General features: G+C 44.1%; 1 protein-coding gene across 10 annotated transcripts in view; it reads right to left on the reverse strand.

Annotated features, from left to right (window-relative positions):
• Positions 1 to 20,548, reverse strand: part of slc5a6a (solute carrier family 5 member 6a) — a 64,861-nt gene continuing 44,313 nt past the window's right edge. For all 10 annotated transcript variants that reach the window (XM_072593650.1, XM_072593660.1, XM_072593640.1 and 7 more), the window contains exons 15-16: positions 16,302 to 16,423; positions 1 to 13,634 (exon numbers count right to left, since the gene is read on the reverse strand). In XM_072593650.1, the coding sequence (XP_072449751.1) occupies positions 13,458 to 13,634; positions 16,302 to 16,423 (299 nt within the window). In that variant the 3' untranslated portion in view covers positions 1 to 13,457. The remainder of the gene's footprint in view (positions 13,635 to 16,301; positions 16,424 to 20,548) is intronic.

Raw genomic sequence — 20,548 nt, forward strand, 5'->3', positions numbered from 1 at the left:
TTCTCCAATTATAATCTTTTAATTTTTTCTTGGTGCAGACAATGAAATGGTAATAATTTCATTTTATATTAAGGCATATTTTTGAACCAATAATCAAAATGTGATATGTTTCTCATCAGTACACTCATTGGGACCAGACCAATAATTTACACTGAAAATTTCACAACATGACATACAGCAGTGCAGTAGAAATTGTGACTAAATTATACAATTGCGTAATGTTGGACCAAATATATTAGACATAATTCTAACAGCAACTGTTTTGAGAGAACCATCTTCCTCGGGTATCACTGGACAATGCATAACAGAAATCAAAAATCCCAAGGCCACTTTCAAAAAAATCAGAAGGATCCAGATTTAAAGTTTAAAACCTTTCGCACCGATTTCCCTTCGGCCTCTGACCCACCCCACCAAAGTCTGGATGAAGGGGCAGTCTAATCGCTGGCTGAGCCATGCCACTTTATTCAGGATATCGATAATGACTTTTGTTATCCCTGGACATCCCAAAGTGCTTTACAATTAATCTCTGCTTCTTGAAGAGCAGTCACTGAGGTGAGGGGAAATGCAACAACCAATTTGCACACTAAAGATCCCACAACAACAACGCAATGATGACCAGGTCATCTATTTTTGTGATATTGATTCAGAGATAAATATTGTCAAGACGACTGGGAAGAAAATCCATGATTGTCTCTGAAATACTGCCGGGGCTCCTTTATTTTCAACTGAGCAGCAGCCTGGGCCTCGGTTCAATAGCTCATTGGAATGTCGGTACGTCCAACACGGCAGTTTGAGAAACCTTGTTGTGCCCCTATTCCAAGTGAAAACACTTTTGATAGAAACTAACTCTTTGTGATCACAAGGTGCACATGGGACATCCTGAGGATGTGAAAACTCTATTTAAACACAAACTCTTTGAAACATTACATCTGGAGATAAGATTCTCCAAGTGTTTAATCTTCAGAATGCTGCTTGAGCAAACTTAGGAGAACACCTATTAGGCCACTGGAAAAATTATTCATATTTCTGATTAGCACTTAGCACTAATTACATGCATATCAAGATTGAGAGGGAAAAAGCTGTTTGACAATCACAACGCACCCAAATCAGGTACAGGAGGATCTATTTGGTTCCTGACTGGATCCTGTCTTGCTATAGGCAGTTCTGTGACTAATGGCGGGAGGGTAAAGGTGGGGAATAAGGACATTGTGCAATACCTCAGAAAAGTTTATTCAACCAGTATTGAAAGTCATCAATACTCCCCTGACTCCAAGTCTTTACACATGGACGACTGACAAAAGGGGTTCAATTGCAATTGGAAACCTTCCGGTTTAAGCTTTCCTTTTGATGCCTAACTTTCTTTCCTTCTGCTCTCCAATGTCCCTTTGGTAACTTTCTAGGTTCCGAAAAGTATCGGGGAGGCAATGGCCTTGTGGTACTACCACTAGATCGTTAATCCAAAGACCCAGGTAATGTTCAGGGAACCCGGGTTTGAATCCCGGCAGATGGTATCATTTGAGCACAGTAAAACCTGGAAGTAAGAGTCTAATGATGACGTTAATCTATCGTTGATCGTGGGAAAACCTATCTGGGTCACTCATGTCCTTTAGGGAAGGAAGCTTGGCCAGCGATGCCCTCATCCCACAAATAAATAATTTTGAAGATGTGCAAAGGTTAGCTCATTGTCGAGGTTCCACAGTTAACCTTAACACACAGCCCAACCCCAGTGGCAGGGAGAGCCTTGCCCTGAGCATCACTGGTCTCTGATTCCAACAGCACTCACTGCGGCTAGGATTGGCTGTTGCAGGTTCCAGGGTTTAAATGTTTTAGTAGAGTCAGCAGAGGTGGGGGTAAAAGAGGGGGAGGTGTGGCATTGCTTGTCAAAGATAGTATTACAGCGGTGGAAAGGATGATGGATGAAGACTCACCATCTGAGGTAGTTGGGGCTGAGGTTAGGAATAGGAAAGGTGAGGTCACCCTGTTAGGAGTTTTCTACAAGCCTCCTAATAGTCCTAGAGACATAGAAGAAAGGATTGCGAGGATGATTCAGGAGAAGAGTGAAAGTAATAGGGTGGTTGTTATGGGGGACTTTAACTTTCCAGATATTGACTGGGAAAGCTATAGCTCAAGTACGTTAGATGGGTCGGTGTTTGTCCAATGTGTGCAGGATGGTTTCCTGACACAATATGTAGACAGGCCAACAAGAGGTGAGGCCATACTGGATTTGGTTCTGGGTAACGAACCAGGCCAGGTGTTAGAATTGGAGGTAGGGGAGCACTTTGGGGACAGTGACCACAATTCGGTGACTTTTACTGTAGTGATGGAGAGGGATAAGTGTGCACTGCAAGGCAAGAGTTATAGCTGGGGGCAGGGAAGTTATGACGCGGTGAGGGCATGACTTAGGATGCGTGGCTTGGAAAAGTAGGCTTCAAGGGAAGGGTGCAATTGATATGTGGAGCTTGTTCAAGGAGCAACTATTGAATGTCCTTGATAAGTATGCACCTGTCAGGCAGGGAGGAAAGGGTCGTGTGAGGGAACCGTGGTTTAAAAAGGAATTGGAATCACTTGTTAAATGGAAGAGGGCGGCCTATGTAAAGATGAGGCGTGAAGGTTCAATTGGGGCGATTGAGAGTTATAAGGTAGCCAGGAAGGATCTAAAGACAGAGCTAAGAGCAGCAAGGAGGGGACATGAAAAGTCCTTGGTTGGTAGGATTAGGGAAAACCCAAAGGTTTTCTATAGGTATGTCAGGAATAAAAGAATGACTAGGGTAGGAATAGGTCCAGTTAAGGATGGTAGTGGGAAGTTACGCGTGGAGGCTGAAGAGATTGGGGAGACACTGAATGAATACTTTTCGTCAGTATTCACTCAGGAACAGGACATTGTTGCCGATGTGAATATTGAGTCACAATTAATTAGAATGGATGGCTTTGAGGTATGTAGGGAAGAGGTGTTGGAAATTCTGGAAAGGGTGAAAATAGATAAGTCCCCTGGGCCTGATGGCATTTATCCTAGGATTCTCTGGGAAGCAAGGGAGAAGATTGCAGAGCCATTGGCCTTGATTTTTATGTCCTCGTTGTCTACAGGAATAGTGCCAGAAGACTGGAGGATAGCAAATGTGGTTCCCTTGTTCAAGAAGGGGAGTAGGGATAACCCTAGTAACTATAGGCCGGTGAGTCTCACTTCTGTTGTGGGCAAAGTCTTAGAGAGAATTGTAAGGGATAGGATTTATGAACATCTGGATAGGAATAATGTGATCAAGGATAGTCAGCATGGTTTTGTGAAGGGCAGGTCGTGCCTCACAAACCTTATTGAATTCTTTGAGAAGGTGATTAAGGAGGTGGCGAGGGTAAAGCGGTAGATGTGGTGTATATGGATTTAGTAAGGCGTTTGATAAGGTTCCCCATGGTAGGCTACTGCAAAAAATACGGAGGTATGGCATTGAGGGTGAGTTGGAGGTTTGGATTAGGAATTGGCTGGCTGGAAGAAGACAGAGGGTAGTAGTTGATGGTAAAGGTTCATCTTGGAGTGCAGTTACTAGCGGTGTTCCGCCAGGATCTGTTTTGGGACCATTGCTGTTTGTCATTTTTATAAATGACCAGGAGGAGGGGCTAGAAGGTTGGGTGAGCAAATTTGTGGATGATACGAAAGTCGGTGGAGTTGTTAACAGTGAGGAAGGATGTGGCAGGCTACAGCGGGATATAGATAAGCTGCAGAGCTGGGCAGAAAGGTGGCAAATGGAGTTCAATGTAGTTAAGTGTGAAGTGATTTACTTTGGTAAGAGTAACAAAAAGATGGGGTACTGGGCTAATGGTCGGATACTTGGTAGTGTGGATGAGCAGAGGGATCTTGGTGTCCATGTACACAGATCTCTGAAAGTTGCCACCCAGGTAAATAGTGCGGTGAAGAAGGCATATGGCGTACTGGCTTTTATTGATAGAGGAATTGAGTTCCAGAGTCCTGAGGTCATGTTGCAGTTGTATAAGACTCTGGTGCGGCCGCATCTGGAGTATCGTGTGCAGTTTTGGTCGCCATACTATAGGAAGGATGTGGAGGCACTGGAACGGGTGCAGAGGAGGTTTACCAGGATTTTGCCTGGTATGGTAGGAAGATCGTATGAGGAAAGGCTGAGGCACTTGGGGCTGTTTTCATTGGAGAAAAGAAGGTTGAGGGGTGACTTGATAGAGGTGTACAAGATGATTAGGGGTTTAGATAGGGTTGACCATGAGAACCTTTTTCCACGTATGGAGTCAGCTATTACGAGGGGGCATAGCTTTAAATTAAGGGGTGGTAGGTGTAGGACAGATGTTAGGGGTAGGTTCTTTACTCAGCGAGTTGTGAGTTCATGAAATGCCCTGCCAGAAGCAGTGGTAGACTGCCTCTTTATGGGCATTTAAACGGGCATTGGATAGGCATATGGAGGATAGTGGGCTAGTGTCGGTTAGGTGGGCTTGGATCGGCACAACATCGAGGGCCAAAGGGCCTGTACTGTGCTGTATTCTTCTATGTTCTATGATACTGGACATAGCTGCGCTGGCTCCCCCATTGGTTCAGGTTACAGACATAACCAGTTACAGACATTAAACACACAATACAACTGAAACAAACTACCAGATTCTGCAGACACTGAAAAACCCTAAAGTGAACAGAAAAAGTAGGAACTAACCAGGACAGTATTTGTGGACAGAGACAAGAGTTTCCGCAGTCTAACAGGGTCAGGGAGAAAGGAATATCAAAAAACAAAGAAAATTAACAGGTCCTTCAGCCCTCTAAGCCTGAGCCGATATCCTTGCTCTTACAGCTGTAGTTGTAGAATTGACCATATGCAATGCACACTGTGCACTATGTACCACCTACAAGATGCACTGCAGCAAACTGCCGCAGGCTGCAATTGTACCTTCCAAAACCACAACTTTCACTACAAGGACAAGGGCAAATTCGCCTCCAAGTCTAATAACGCCCTGACTGGTAACTACATCACTTTATTGTCACTGGGTCAAAATCCTGGAACTTCCTTCATAACAGCAAGGTAAGTGTTCCAGTACCACATGGACAGCAGCTGTTCAAGAAGACAGCTCAGCACTACCTTCTCCAGGGAGAGAGTGGGTGATAGATTTCTCATGACTTTCACCTTCTTATGCTATCTTAGATCAAAACTCTCATCATCCCAAAGGCCACTGAGAGTGTCATTAATCAGCTTTTTAGTTAAAGCAGCAAATCAAGCAAAAGGACATTTAGAGACAGGCAGTAAATGTTGCCTTGCCAGTGACATTACTCCTAGCATAGTAAGAGAATTGCTTTGTGTTTGCCTTACAGCTAAAACATACAGCACTTAAACAGATTCACAGTGAATCTAGAAATGTCCTTACATATACACTCACATATGTTTACACATACACTGAGATTAGTGTGAATGCTAGTGTAATATTTACTGTTGCTCACTTTTATTAAGTGTATTCTAGTCTAAAGATGTGGCCTTGACAATTTTCTCCAATCAGGAGCAAATACTGCCTGACCTACCTCTATTTGCCTCACCCAGTCCTTCTGGGATGGCTAACTTCCCATAGTTAGCAGATGGGACGACGGACCAACTTCAGTCTCATATACTTTTAATGAGCCCAAAACAGAGCCGTTTTTGATCCTCTGTCACCTTGGCTGTTCTCCACCAACAAATACCAAATAAACCACACAGCTATGCTTTACAATGCATCATTTCACAACTCAATATGGTGTGTGAAAACAATTTACCTAGGAAAAGACCATTCATGATCTTGAGGAGCATCCGATGGAGTTTAATTCAAATGCAAGGTGCTGCATTTTGGGAAAGCAAATCTTAGCAGGACTTATACACTTATTGGTAAGATCCTAGGGAGTGTTGCTGAACAAAGAGACCTTGGAGTGCAAGTTCATAGCTCCTTGAAAGTAGATAGGATAGTGAAGGCGGCGTTTGGTATGCTTTCCTTTATTGGTCAGAGTATTGAGTACAGGAGTTGGGAGGTCAGGTTGCGGCTGTACAGGACATTGGTTAGGCCACTTCTGGAATATTGCGTGGAATATTGGAATTCTGGTCTCCTTTCTATCGGAAAGATGTTGCGAAACTTGAAAGGGTTCAGAAAAGATTTACAAGGATATTGCCAGGGTTGGAGGATTTGAGCTACAGGGAGAGGCTGAACAGGCTGGAGCATCAGAGGCTGAGGGGGTGACCTTATAGAGGTTTATAAAATCATGAGGGGCATGGATAGGATAAGTAGACAAAGTTTTTTCCCTTGGGGGGGGGGGGGGAGCCCAGAACTAGAGGGCATCAGTTTAGGGAGAGAGGGGAAAGATATAAAAGAGACCTCAGGGCCAACTTTTTCACACAGACAGTGGTGCATGTAGGGAATGAGCTGCCAGAGGAAGTGGTGGAGGCTATTACAATTGCAACATTTAAAAGGCATCTGGATGGATATATGAATAGGAAGAGTTTGGAGGGATATGGGTCAGGTACTGGCAAGTGGGACTAGATTAGGTTGGGGTATCTCGTTGGCATGGATGAGTTGGACCGAAGGGTCTGTTTCTGTGCTGCACATCTCTACAACACTATGACTTAGAGATCCCAGAGGGGAAGCTGCCATACAATAAAATGACATACAAGGGGTATAAAATAACTCACCAAATACAAGGGACATTTTAATACAATGTTTAAAAAGTAGCTGATTTAAGTGAACCCACTGCTAAGAGGAAACTCAACCCGGAAACACACACACAAGTTCCTCAGGGTACATTCCATCAGAAAGATGTCTCAAAGTTTGTCTATCAGGGATAGCAACACCGAAAGAGTTGCCCACAGTGACCAACATCAAAACTAAAACACACAGGTACTGTCCCAGAGCTGCTGAGATATGAACAGGGTCAAAACATGTCCAACAAAACGTTTATCGTAATTTGGGAAACCCCAATTGATCCACAGTCTTCTGGGAGAAGTGAGTTCGGATAATTTCACTGGCTGTGAATGAAAAGACAATTCTTGATTCACTCCCCCATCCCGACAGCTCTAAGACTGCCTCCCCATGCTCTCGATTTCACCAGCAGAAGAAACAGTCTCTTGGCATCCACACTGATAAAAAATAATCTGATTGAGCTGTTTTAAAACTGAGGGAACATGGGCCATATTTATAGTTTGAAGTGAATCAAAACACGTGAAATCACTGGTGTTCTTGCAAAACCTCACTTGCAAACTTGAATTTTGTTTGGCTCATGGGATATGATTTCAGTGGCAAAACCAGCATTTATTGTCCATCACAAGGTTAGTGTACAGGTCACTTAACGAGTAATCCAGAGGCCCAGGTTAACTCACTGGAGACACGAGTTCAAATTTCACTGCAACAGCTGATGAGATTTAATTAAGCTCAGTCCATTAAAAACTTAGAATGGAGGCCCTCTTGTAGTGCAGAGGTAGAGTCCTTCCCCCCAGACCAAGAGATTTGGGTTCAAATCTCACCGACTCCACAGGCGTGTAACAACATCTCTGAACAGGTTGGTTAGAAAAACAGGCAAAAAGAAATAAAATCCTGGATTAGATCAACAGGAGACTGGTACTCAGGGGCCCAAAAACCCAGCTGGTTCACAAGAGGTCCTTTAAGAAAAGACAACTGGTCTGGCCTAAGTAACTCCTAACCCTCAGCAACATGGTTGCTCTCCACTGCTCTCACAGGCAAAAGGGATGGTGACAAATGCTGGTGCAGTATTAATAAGCAATAAAGAATTGCTTGAGAAGGATGCTGATCTTTTTCTAGGTGGTAAAAGTTTTGTGTTTGGCAGGTGATGTCAGAAAGGCATCACTCTCTTACTGCAGTGCCAGCTATTGATGGTACACACTGCTGCCACTCTTAACTGACCAGAGAGACAGTGAATGTTTAGAGGAGGAGATGGGGTGCCAATCATGCGGCTGCTTTATCCTGGATGAAGCTTGAGTGCTGTTGAAGCTTCACTCATCTAGGCAAGAGAAAGAGTATTCATCACACTCATATGGACAGGCTTTGGGAAATCAGTGCAAATTTCCCAGTTTCTGACATGCTCTTACAGTTACAGATCCTAGTTTGTAGATAGGGCATAAACAGTAATGCTGTTGAATGTCAGTGGGAGAGGTTTAGACACACATACTGAAGATGGTCACTGCCTGGGCATTTATGTGGTGTGAATGTTAATTACTATCCATCAGCCCATGTACGAATATGGTCTAGGTCTTGCTGCATCGACCACTTCAGTATTTGAGGTATACCAAGTGGTGCTGAATATGCTCAGTGAACACCCTCACTTCTGACTTTGGCCAATGAACATTAATGCAGACGTGGAATGGGAGTGCCAACTGGAAAAATCAAAAATGATGGTTCCCAGTCATAAGGATATAGCTTCAGAAATATATGAAGTCTTCACTCCAAGAGCCTAATAAAGACTCCTCCTGTTGATTTTGAATTAATCTATGCAAAGACTGTGGAAGCTGAGGCTGTTCTCCTCAGAGCAGAGAACCATGTAGCAAGATTTAACAGAGTGCTCAATATTGTGAGGCGTTTTGAAAGTATAACAGGAATAATTTGTTTGCCTGCAGGAGAGTCAAGAACCAAAACATAAACAAATGGCAAAAGAACCAGAGAAGAACTATTTATTTGTTATGATCTAGAAGATGCGAGTAACTTTCAAAAACAAAACCTGGATCAATATTTAGGGGAACTATTACAGGAGGAGTGAAGTTTATTAACTAAATGCTTCGAAAGCTAGCACAAGCACAATGATCAAAACACTTCTTGTGTTTAGGATTCTTTGATTCCAGTGGCTTGGTATAGGTAGCACCAATGGCAATGAGACTGGACAGCAACTCTTTTTATCAGGACAATACACACAGACATTGTAACAGATAGATTCAGATTACTATAGACCCAAAATGACTACGTATGGCTACCATTCAGAAACTGGCATAGCTTTGCTAAGTTAGTCAGTGGTCTGTTAAACCACTGGCAGCAGTGTGACATTATGGAATAGTTTGCTGGGTCAGTTCAGAGGGCAGTTAAGAGTCAACTACGTCAATATCGAGTCACATACAGGTCAGACCTGATAATGAAGGCACAGCTCATTCCATAAAGGACATTAGTGAATCAGACAGATTTTAACAGCAATCTGGTTTGGTCATCATTACTACTGAGACAAGCTTTACATTCCAGGTTTACTTTTAACTGAAGTTAAATTCATCAGCTACAGCAATGAGATAGAATCTCGGAATCATTAGCTCTGGTTTCTGGATTACGAGTGCAGTAACATAATCACTGGACTACTGTTCTGTTTCAGCAGCTTTCATAGTAATTTCTGTTCTCTCTGGAGCCAGCCCAGATACCACGCTGATTGTGGCATGGTGCATAAACAAATCATTATTGCAATCGTACGATAATCAACTATACACTAAACATGTTTTGATTGCAAAAGGTTGCCCAATCGCACAGCACAACGTGAAGTAAAATGCACCAAATGTTAGTGCTTGCAGCACAGAATCATAAAACATCATATTGACTAAGTTTCACAACATGGTTAGACCAAACAGTACGCTTTGAGCATAAACACGCAGGATATGAAGTACTTTATGGGGCACAAGCACATGAACTTTGCTGTGCCTCACTGTACAGTGTACTTTGTACCTGCTCAAAGTACATACCTAAGTTTCAACAACTTGGTTAGACCAAACAAAATACTTGGAGCTAAAACAGACATTACAATCTATTTTGTGCACACACAAGGCAGAACACATGCACGATGGTATACACTGTGAGAGTGCCCACAACACAGTGGCATCTTTGCACTTCCACAGTATAACATGCAGTGTGCACTGCAATATGACATCTATAAGTCAATATTAAAAAATTAAACATTTCTACGACACATTCATACACAATGCACATACTGTTAGCTCAAACTAATGAACCCCATTACTTCAAAAAATTCAATAAGGTTTCTTTGAAAGACAGATTGTAAAATTAGCACAGAATAAAAAAAAATCTTGTTTACAGATATCATTCTAAAAGTTGCAGAAAACTGACAATTTAAGCATATCATAAATTAAAATTAAACTAACTGTACCTTGCGAGAATCAGTTCTATCTAGGGTACAGCTGGTTCAAACACAGTCCAGCAATGTGTTCAGAGTTACTCATCACTGATGAGTAATGGCTATGGGTCTGTCAGTTTTAAATGTCCCTCTGGTTTCAGAGTTGAGCTGGTGATGCTGGGCAAGCACAAAAGGGCCAAGGATTAAACAGCTAAAAGGTTACAGCGAGTCGGAGTGCGGGATTCAGTGCTTTAAAATAAAAGGAGGTGGCGTGGACTGGCAATGGGGGCATGGGTTCAAATCCTGCCATGGCAGTTGGTGAAATCGGAATTCCATACATTCCTAATTAAAAGTAGTCAGTCTACTGGCAACCATGTAACCGTTGTCAATTGTGTTTTAGGACAATCAAACAGCTCCATGACTGTTTTTATTAACATAAGCCTTTTATTGCCTCATTTCCATTTTCAAGTTTTCAGATGGTCATGGTAGGATTTGAACTCCTTTTTCTTGGATTATAGATGGTACCAAAAGCAAACACAAGCGTGAGCATGTTTAAGGATGAAACAAGCTTGACAAATCTGCAATAACCTTTTTAAAAAAAAAAGTTCACATGGGAAGCAAATGTAATTTTTAACAAGGTGAAAATTCAGAATGATCACTAGAGGACGAAAGGTGAGAGTTCAGTCTGTCATTTATAGTGTTTTGTTTATCTTTCATAGAATTTCACCTTGTGCTTAAATAGACGATGGAGACTGAACTGTACAAATGTGCAGGAGAGTCAGGAACTCACAACGTATGTGATGACAGGTATAATCCAGGATTCAACTCAGAGGCCAATATTATAATGGAGGCCCAATGTCGAGGGAAGACTGGTGTAGTGAGGGTGCCCACTAGATTCTAGTAAGCCATTCCCAGAACTTTAGTGTATCAGAATGTCAAAAGGACAGTACTGTCTCGATTTAAAAACAAGTAAATGAAGAAATAAAAGTGAGATTACATTAACCTTGAACGTTCTGTGCATCCTCCATAGTTGTAATTGTGAGAGTCCATTAAACATTTTCTACATGACCTGGGATTCTGAGACCATTTACCTACACAAGAAGAGTCTCTAATCACATAAGGTGCCTGAAAGCAGGTTAGTTTCTGAAAATGACTTTTGATGTTCTTGATGTTTTCTGTCTTGGTAGGCATAATTACCATGTGGGACCGATGTATCTGACAGGATCGGCTGGGAGGGGAGGGGAGTGAAATATTAACTATTCTATTCATCTCGACACAGATGTTGCCTGCTGTGTACTTTCCCAATACTCTCTCTTTATTTTTGCTGTCATCATCTGGCTAGATGTGTGATAAACATCACAAAAAAAAAGAAGGCCATTCAGCCCCTCAAATCTGCTCCACCAAATACTGGCCACAGGAAATCAGAGAGCAGCCTGTTCTTCTTCAAGATGGATTAGACAAGGTCTTTCAGATCCACCTGAGGGGGGCCTTTGTTCCAAAGTGCCATATGAACGGTGGCACATTTGACAATGCAGCAGCCCCTCAGCAGAAACATCAGCCTGGATTCTGTGTTTGGATCCCTGGTAGTGTTGCCATTGGACTAGTAACCCAGATATCAAGCAATGGTTTAGGCATCTGATCGCGTTGCAGATAATGGACTTGAATTTAAAAAAAAACCTGAAATTAGGATTCTAACAATGACCACTGTCAATTTATGACAGTTGTCATAAAAACTCATCTGTTACACTTTAGGGAGGGAGATCTGCTGTACTTACCCAGGTTGGCCTACATGCGACTCCAGACACATGGGTGAGTCTTAGCTGCCCTCTGGACAATGAGGGATGGGCAATAAATATTGGGCTAGTCAGTGATGCTCACATTGAATGCATGAATAAAATAACTTGAGCCACGAGTGTAACCAAGGCTAGGTTGACATCTAATGAATAAAAAGTATTTGGAATGAGTGGGAGCACTGGATTCGATGCACTGGAAACTGAAAGGAGTCAGCAGATTTCACAGAGTCTCAAATCCACGTGTATCAGCAAATACAGGACAGGAAGTCAGGTGGGCAGTGATAATTGGGACAAGGAGGGAGAGGTGGCAATCTTCACTCAGTGAGGCTGTAGATTAGATTAGATTCCCTACAGTATGGAAACAGGCCCTTCGGCCCAACAAGTCCACACCAACCATCCAAACAGTAACCCACCCAGACCCATTCCCCTACCTTACATTTACTAAAGCACCTAACACTATGGGCAATTTTAGCATGGCCAATTCACCTGTACTTCATTGGATTGTGGGAGGAAACTGGTGCACCCGGAGGAAATCCAAACAGACATAGGGAGAATGTGCAAACTCCACACAGACTGTCGCCAGAGGCTGGAATCGAACATGGGTCTTTGGCGCCATGAGGCAGCAGTGCTAACCACTGAGCCACCGTACCACCCTGCACTTGTGCATCTCATCTCAACGGATTACAGAGCAGCAATAACAAAAATCTCTGGGACAGGGTGGGGTAGTGGTCTCTTGATTGGGTTAAAGGGATAACAAGAAGCAGCGAGATCAGACCTTCAAGTTTTCAGAACCACAAGAGCAGAGTCTCTGCCAGCAGAAGCTGGACAGCATCTACCAGTCACCGTACAAACCAGTTATTAGTGCATCTTATCTCTGAAAAACCACGAAATACAATTTTTTTTAAATCCAAAGAACTGCAGATGTGGAAATCAGAAATTACTGGGAAAACACACAGCAGTTTTGGCAGCATCTGTGGAGGGAAAGCAGAGTTAATGTTATGTGGGGGGGGGGGGGGGGTAAATGTTAACTCTACTTTCTCTCCAAAAACAAAAATTCACACAATGCGCAGACTCAATACCTGAGGAATTTAAAATTCGGATCTGTCCCTGTCACTCCTCTGCTAACCCAGACCTCCAGTCTAAACCAGAATTCACTCGATTGCCAGATTTAAAGTAACTCCTGAGAAATGGCTGACCAGTGAAAAATAAGCAAGTTCCAATCAGAAAACAACAGTGCATCAACATACAGGCTGCAGTCAACATTTGCCTATCTGGGTAGAATCCAGTGGTTGCCATTGCACTGCCTGTCAACCGGACATTTATCTCGGTAAATAGTAATTAGTTAGCTAAGGTCATTTCACCCCCTTTCTCTGGCCACCTGCTTCCCATTAATGAGTCACCTAGTCCATCTCTGCTCCCAACTGTAGTAAAGGCTAACCACGACACGACGAGATTACCAACTATCCATGAGGTATGGGTTACATTAATATGCTGTGGGCTTTCCTTGGTTAAAAACTGGTACAACTATTCCACTCTCCCGGGGGATATCCCAGCACCATCCACTCACGGAGTACATAACCGCAAGGGATCCAGCCTCACAAAGACGTCTCTTGCAGGATCTCTGCCGCCTGGTCTTCTTTCCTAATTTCCACTTCCATTGGTGGTTCAGATGCAAACTTCTGCTTCTCTTCCCCCCTCGTCACATCGTTATTTATCACCCCATTTGGCTCTTTGGTTGGCACGAGAGAATGCTGCAAGCTGGGTTCATTGCTCTGTGTTCAAGAGGAAGGCAGGAGAAGAGAGGATACTAATCAGGCAAAACACTGACATCTCAACTTCATATAAACACTAAAATAGTAAACATCTTAACATTGCTCCTGTTACGACATGGTGGTGAACCCTTCTGTTAATTAAACCACTCAGGAAAGTTCACCTCATCTCTTAATCTGTTAAAATATGAGTGACAGAGAATTCCCAAACCCCACTATCTTAAGAAAATACCAAATTATTTTTTAACTCTAAAAGTGAACATTAAATAAATTATTCACAACTCTAAGCGCCCCCCCTTCTCTTAACTGCTTATTATCTGCCTCCAACTCTATAACAATATGCTGTTCCAATAAAACACTTATTAAAATGACAAACGTAATTTCATAACCACACAGCCGCTGTCGTCTTGAGTTTTTCTTCTTCTGGCTGGGGATCTCCCTGGATCATCATCTTTCTTTTTACTGTGAGTATGTTTCATATGAAAAGGTACCTTTGATAGAGAGTGCTTCCTAATTTCTTGGAAAGCAGGATGTAAGCTCTCCATGTATTTGCCTCCACAGCAATTGCTCTTTGACCAATTTTCAAAATGCCCGCATTTTATACCCCCCAACATCCAATCGTCTCATTGTTTTGCCAACATCAAACCAATAAATTCAAACTCCACTGGGTTTTAGTATTCTGGGACATAATTTAAGCTGATTGGGCAAATTCAAATTGTTGACAAAACAGCAACTAAAACTCAGGTATCCATTTCACAGCCAAATGTTACATATCTTCAATTTTCCAGTATATTCTGGGACTGCCATCTAGTCATATACACAGGTGCTTGCAATCTCTAAGTTCAGAACAGCATTCTCTCTCTATTAAAGGTTAAGTACACAACTTCAACTTCATAACACTCCTCAGACTGCCACTGAGTGATCAGAATAAATGTCTGAGTATTACTGGAGCCCATTAAAACATCCTGGGAAGTTTGTGTGCTTCCCAGATCAGGGAATGTAGAACATTCTGCAAAACAAAGTCACAGTACATAGTCTGACACTGAAAATTACGATGAGGAGAAATTTCTTCAGAGGGTTGCCAATCTCTGTTGCAGAGGTTGGGTGCTTAGTCCTTAACTATACTCGTAACTAATTTGAAAAATCTTTGGACAGGAATAAATTGAAGGAATATGGGGATTGGAAGGGAAGAAGAGAGGTAATCTACCATAAGCTGAGTGGCAGTGTAGGATCCATTCCTGCTTGTGTTTCCTAGGTTCTTGTGTTCATCTCGCTGAGCCGTTAGATTGACATTACGCTCAAAAAATAACATGATGTGCAGTGAAGAGCCACTGACTTTGCCTGGTTGGGGGGGGGGGGTGGAGGGGTGGGGAAAGAGGGTGCTGCTTGCATGGAATGAGCTGCCAGAGGAAGTGATGGAGGCTGGTACAAGTACCAAGATTTAAAAGGCATCTGGATGGGTACATGTATACAAGGGTTTAGAGGGATATACCCAAATGCTGGCAAATGGGATTAGGACATATTGGGATGACTGGTCAGCATGGACAAATTGAACTGAAGGGTCTGTTTCTGTGTTGTCTGACTCTATATCTTAGCACGGCACCACCAGTGAGCCCTTCAGACAGAGAGACCCACTGTGGGGGGTGAACTGCCCACATTGGGGGTGGAGCTGCAGACAGTGAGGCCCTGCCCTGAGGGTGGAGCTGCAGACAGTGAGGCCCCGCCCCAGGATGCAGCTGCAGACAGTGAGGCCCTGCCCTGGGGGTGGAGCTGCAGACAGTGAGGCCCTGCCCTGGGGGTGGAGCTGCAGACAGTGAGGCCCTGCCCTGGGGGTGGAGCTGCAGACAGTGAGGCCCTGCCCTGGGGGTGGAGCTGCAGACAGTGAGGCCCTGCCCTGGGGGTGGAGCTGCAGACAGTGAGGCCCTGCCCTGGGGGTGGAGCTGCAGACAGTGAGGCCCTGCCCTGGGGGTGGAGCTGCAGACAGTGAGGCCCTGCCCTGGGGGTGGAGCTGCAGACAGTGAGGCCCTGCCCTGGGGGTGGAGCTGCAGACAGTGAGGCCCTGCCCTGGGGGTGGAGCTGCAGACAGTGAGGCCCTGCCCTGGGGGTGGAGCTGCAGACAGTGAGGCCCTGCCCTGGGGGTGGAGCTGCAGACAGTGAGGCCCTGCCCTGGGGGTGGAGCTGCAGACAGTGAGGCCCTGCCCTGGGGGTGGAGCTGCAGACAGTGAGGCCCTGCCCTGGGGGTGGAGCTGCAGACAGTGAGGCCCTGCCCTGGGGGTGGAGCTGCAGACAGTGAGGCCCTGCCCTGGGGGTGGAGCTGCAGACAGTGAGGCCCTGCCCTGGGGGTGGAGCTGCAGACAGTGAGGCCCTGCCCTGGGGGTGGAGCTGCAGACAGTGAGGCCCTGCCCTGGGGGTGGAGCTGCAGACAGTGAGGCCCTGCCTTGGGGGTGGAGCTGCAGACAATGAGGCCCCGCCCTGGGGGTGGAGCTGCAGACAATGAGGCCCCGCCCTGGGGTGGATCTGCAGACAGAGAGACATTGGCCTGGGGGCTGAGCTTTAGACTTCCACCATGGGAGGGGGCTGCAGCAAGATTCACTTGTTGCTGATTTAAACTCTCAGTACTTGGTTAACACTAGGAGGGCATTGCTAAATGATTGATGGATCAGTACATACTGCAGGATGATAACGGACTCCACAACTCAGCTTCTCCTTGCATCGCTCGGGCAGGAAAAAGAGCAGATAACGCAGAACTGGAAAAACCAATGATGGGTTCACATCTTCTCCTTTTACTGGGCCTGGAATTTGCACAGAAGCAAATTAATTTCTATAATAGGCATATATAACAACTGATTTACAAAGACACACTCCAACACAGAAGTACAAACAAAATATTGTCCACATGCACATGGATAGATACCATTTATCAGAGGCATCCATATGGAGACATTTTTCTGATATATTTAAAAAGCGATTAAGCTGAACAATGAGATGGAACACAATCTGCAAGGATGAGATAGCAACAGTCACATGATCGGGTCTGAGCTGCCAAGCAAGGGGGGAGAAATTCCAATAGCATCATTCAATTCAATTATGGCTGATCTTGAGCTAAATTCTAGCTTCCTTCTAGTTTCTGGACATCCCCAAACATCCTTTAGTAAGAGAAATCTATCAATCACTTTGTATCTATCCACAAAGTGCAGGTGAGGCTGTCTTTCCTCAGCTTCTATATTATATTTTTAAGTAACAACGTGTCAGAATAAGCCCTCAAGCTCCATAATCTAAATGTGGTTATGTCTCTGACATATAATTAGGGCAGGATTCAATTAGAGGAGGCAGTGACCAAGGGCATTGCCACTGGGCTGGTAATCCAGAAGCTCAGTCTAATGTTCTGGGGAACAAAATCAGAAATGGCTGGCGAAAACACAGAAGTGGTAGCTTTCGTGGGAAGAAAGCTGAATTAATATTTCGCATCCAGTAACTCTTCATCAGAACTATTGACAGCAAAGGAAAAGTGGTATTTATGCTCAAAACAAGGTCAGGCGGTTCGGAGTTGGAAAGTCCTTACGGGGAAGGATGAAGTCCAGGTAACTGTGGGAGTCAGTGGGTATCGGTGGGCAGCCTGTTCCGAGAAAAGGAATCAGAGATGTTGTACAAAGTAGGGGAGGAATCAGTGATGGAGCAGACGAAGGTGAGGACAAGGTGAAAATTGGAAGCAAAGTAAATCAATTTTTCCAATTCCAGATGAGAGGGGGACAAATGTAGCAGAGAGAAAGTTGTGGGTGGGGTCTAGAATAGGATTGGAACAAGGAATGTTCCACATAGCCCATGAAGAGACAGGCATAACTGGGGCCCATACAGGTACTGATGGGCACACCTTTGACCTGAAGAAAGTGGCAGGACTTAAAAGTGACATTGTTCAGAGTGAGGATGAGCGCAGCCAGGCAAGGAAGCTGGTGATGGATGGGGACAGTTCAGACTTTTCTTCCAGGCAAAAAAAAAAGAGCCCTGAGACCATCCTGATGGAGGATTGACACTTAAAGGGATTGCACATCTATGCTAAAGTGGAGATGGCTGGAGGCTGTGAACTGGAAATTCTGAAACTGATGCAAAGCATCGGAGGAATCATGTAGGTAAGTGAGAAGGAACAAGAAAAGGTGAGAAAAAAAATTGAGTTGAGGTACAAAGAGATAGATTCCCCAAGGGTTAGGAGTGGGCAGAAATAATGGGCCTGCCTGAGCAGTCCTGTTTTTGGAGTTTGTGGCAAAGATAGAAAGGGGCTGTGTAGGATGAGGGGCCTTTGGGAAGATGTTGTGGGACATCCCAGATGAGATGAGGTTGGTGACAGTTGTAGATGTTCAATGGTGAGGTCATGGTCCAGGGGGCGATGGGAGGTGGTGTCCAGCGCTCAGCCTCCACAATGTAGATTAGATTAGATTACTTACAGCATGAAAACAGGCCCTTCGGCCCAATGAGTCCACACCGACCCGCCGAAGCGGTCAAAACCAACAGCGCCAGCCTTGTTGGCAAGCATGATGACAAAGCCAGGGTGGGATCGGAGAACACAGGGTACAGTCAGTTCAGAGAGTAACGTGTTCGAATGGTTAAGGATGGGGACAGAGAAATTAAGGTGACCAATGTCACATTGACAGTTCTCAACAAACAGATTTTGTTCTGGATAGGTGGGTTCAAATCTCATAAGTGAAATTTGAATTCAATAAAAGAAAAAAATCTGGAGTTAGAAAGTTGACCCAATGATGACCAAAACCTACCTAGTTCATTAAAGCCCTTCAGAAAAGGAAATCTACCATCCCTACCTGGTGTGCTCTATATGTGACTCCAGAGCCACAGCAATGTGGTTGACTCTTAACACTTGGGGATGAAAAGAAAATGCTGGTCTGTTCAGCAATGTCATATTCCGTGAACAAATAGAAAAACAAAATCCTCTGTGCAGTCTTGACGCTCAGCATTAACAGCTTTTTGGAGACAGTGTTCGAGATTTCCAGTAGCTAGCAGGTGAAATGCTTCCTGATCTCAGCCCACAATAGCCCAGCTCCAATTTTAAAGTTTGATTCTTTTGCTTTACACCCCTCCCCACTTCTCGCCAAGGAGGGAAAAGAAATTGACAATATCACACTAAAGGGCGTGATGAAGCAAATTATTATTCAAGAGGTTTTCAGATATGCTGCACTCAGCACTGTGGCATACAAGTTAACAATGTTTCTTAAAGAAAGTATTTCCAATTTCTCCATAAGGCCATTCCACTGCAGCTTCAGAGAACGTTGTAGATCTGGTTTTAATTACTGAATCATAGCCAGGTCACAAGTTCTCCATTGTATGGGACTAATTAAGGGGCTCAAAGCTGAGCAATAACTTGAGATATGGCCTTGGCTGTAGGCATTTAAACAGCCACATAACCAGGGTTACACTGTGCTGAGAACACTGCTTCAAATAAGTGACAGTACACAGGGTGAGACTAACAACAGAAAGGCAAATACTGTGGACAAACAGGAGAAACAATGAAGACTCAATCAGATTTTATTTAACAGTCACGCTCAGGATATTGGTTCCACAGGCGCAGCCAGCAAATTATGGTCCACCTTGGACTTTCCACAAGAACATAGAACAATACAGCGCAGAACAGGCCCTTCGGCCCTCAATGTTGCGCTGACCTGTGAACAAATCTAGCTCGTCCCCCTACACTATCCCAAAATCATCCATGTGCTTATCTAAGGATTGTTTAAATCTCCCTAATGTGGCTGAGTTGACTACATTAGTAGGTAGGGCATTCCACGCCCTTACCACTCTCTGAGTAAAGAACCTGCCTCTGACATCTGTCTTAAATCCATCATCTCTTAATTTGTAGTTATGCCCTCTTGTACAAGTTGACATCGTCATCCTAGGGAAAAAGTATTTCACTGTCTACCCCATCTAATCCTCTGAACATCTTGTATGTCTCTAATAAATCCCCCCTTAGACTTCTTCTTTCCAAAGAGAACAGACCCAAGTCTCTCAGCTTTTCCTCTTAAGAGCTTCCCTCCAGACCAGGCAACATCATGGTAGACCTCCTCTGCACCTTTTCCAATGCTTCCACATCCTTCCTTTAATGGGGCCACCAGAACTGTACACAATAACATTCGAGTCCTTTCTTCTTGAACAGCTGCAAACTATAGTGAGCAGTTTACTTGAGCAAGCTTAGAGTCTTGATCAGTCACTTCACAGCACTGGTAATTGTCACAGAACACAGTCATTGGCAACACACAGTTCTCCTCACTCGCCATTTCTCTTGCTGATCATCTTACGTATGTGTCCTCTGGTTACCGTCCTGCCACCGAAAACAGTTTTGCTTCACTTCACGAGGCTTTGTTGAGCTGAATCCTTCACATGCAATTCTTTGTTGGGTTCTACCCATTTATTACTCATCTGCAGTAGCTCTTCAGAAGGCACAGAGGTTACACTGTATCAGTTTAGAGTTGGATAGGGGATGGAAACGTGGAGGGGCCAGATCAGGCAGGGATACAACATTTCCTTCATCAGAAAAACAGTTAGTGAGCAGGTTGTTTTTTTCCTTGACTCTTTCATCGAATGTGGGCATTAGTGATAAGGTAACCATTTGTTGCCAATCCCTAATTGTGCTTGGACTGAATGACTGGTTTGGCCATTTCAGAGAATGGTAAAGAGTCAACCACATTGCTGTAGGTATGTGTGCCACATGTATGCCAGGCCAGGTAAGTGCAGCAGATTTCCCTCCCTAAAGGATGTGAGATAAATAGATGTACATTTTGTTTTACAACAATCAATCATGGCTTCACGGTCACCATTACTGAGACTAGTTTGCAACTCCAGATTTATTCACTCAAGTTTTTAATTCCACGAGCTACCATGGTGGGGTCTGAACCCACGTCCCTCAAGGTGTTAGCCTG

The sequence above is a fragment of the Chiloscyllium punctatum genome, chromosome 2 (genome assembly GCF_047496795.1).
Source record: "Chiloscyllium punctatum isolate Juve2018m chromosome 2, sChiPun1.3, whole genome shotgun sequence".
Classification (NCBI taxonomy): domain Eukaryota; kingdom Metazoa; phylum Chordata; class Chondrichthyes; order Orectolobiformes; family Hemiscylliidae; genus Chiloscyllium; species Chiloscyllium punctatum.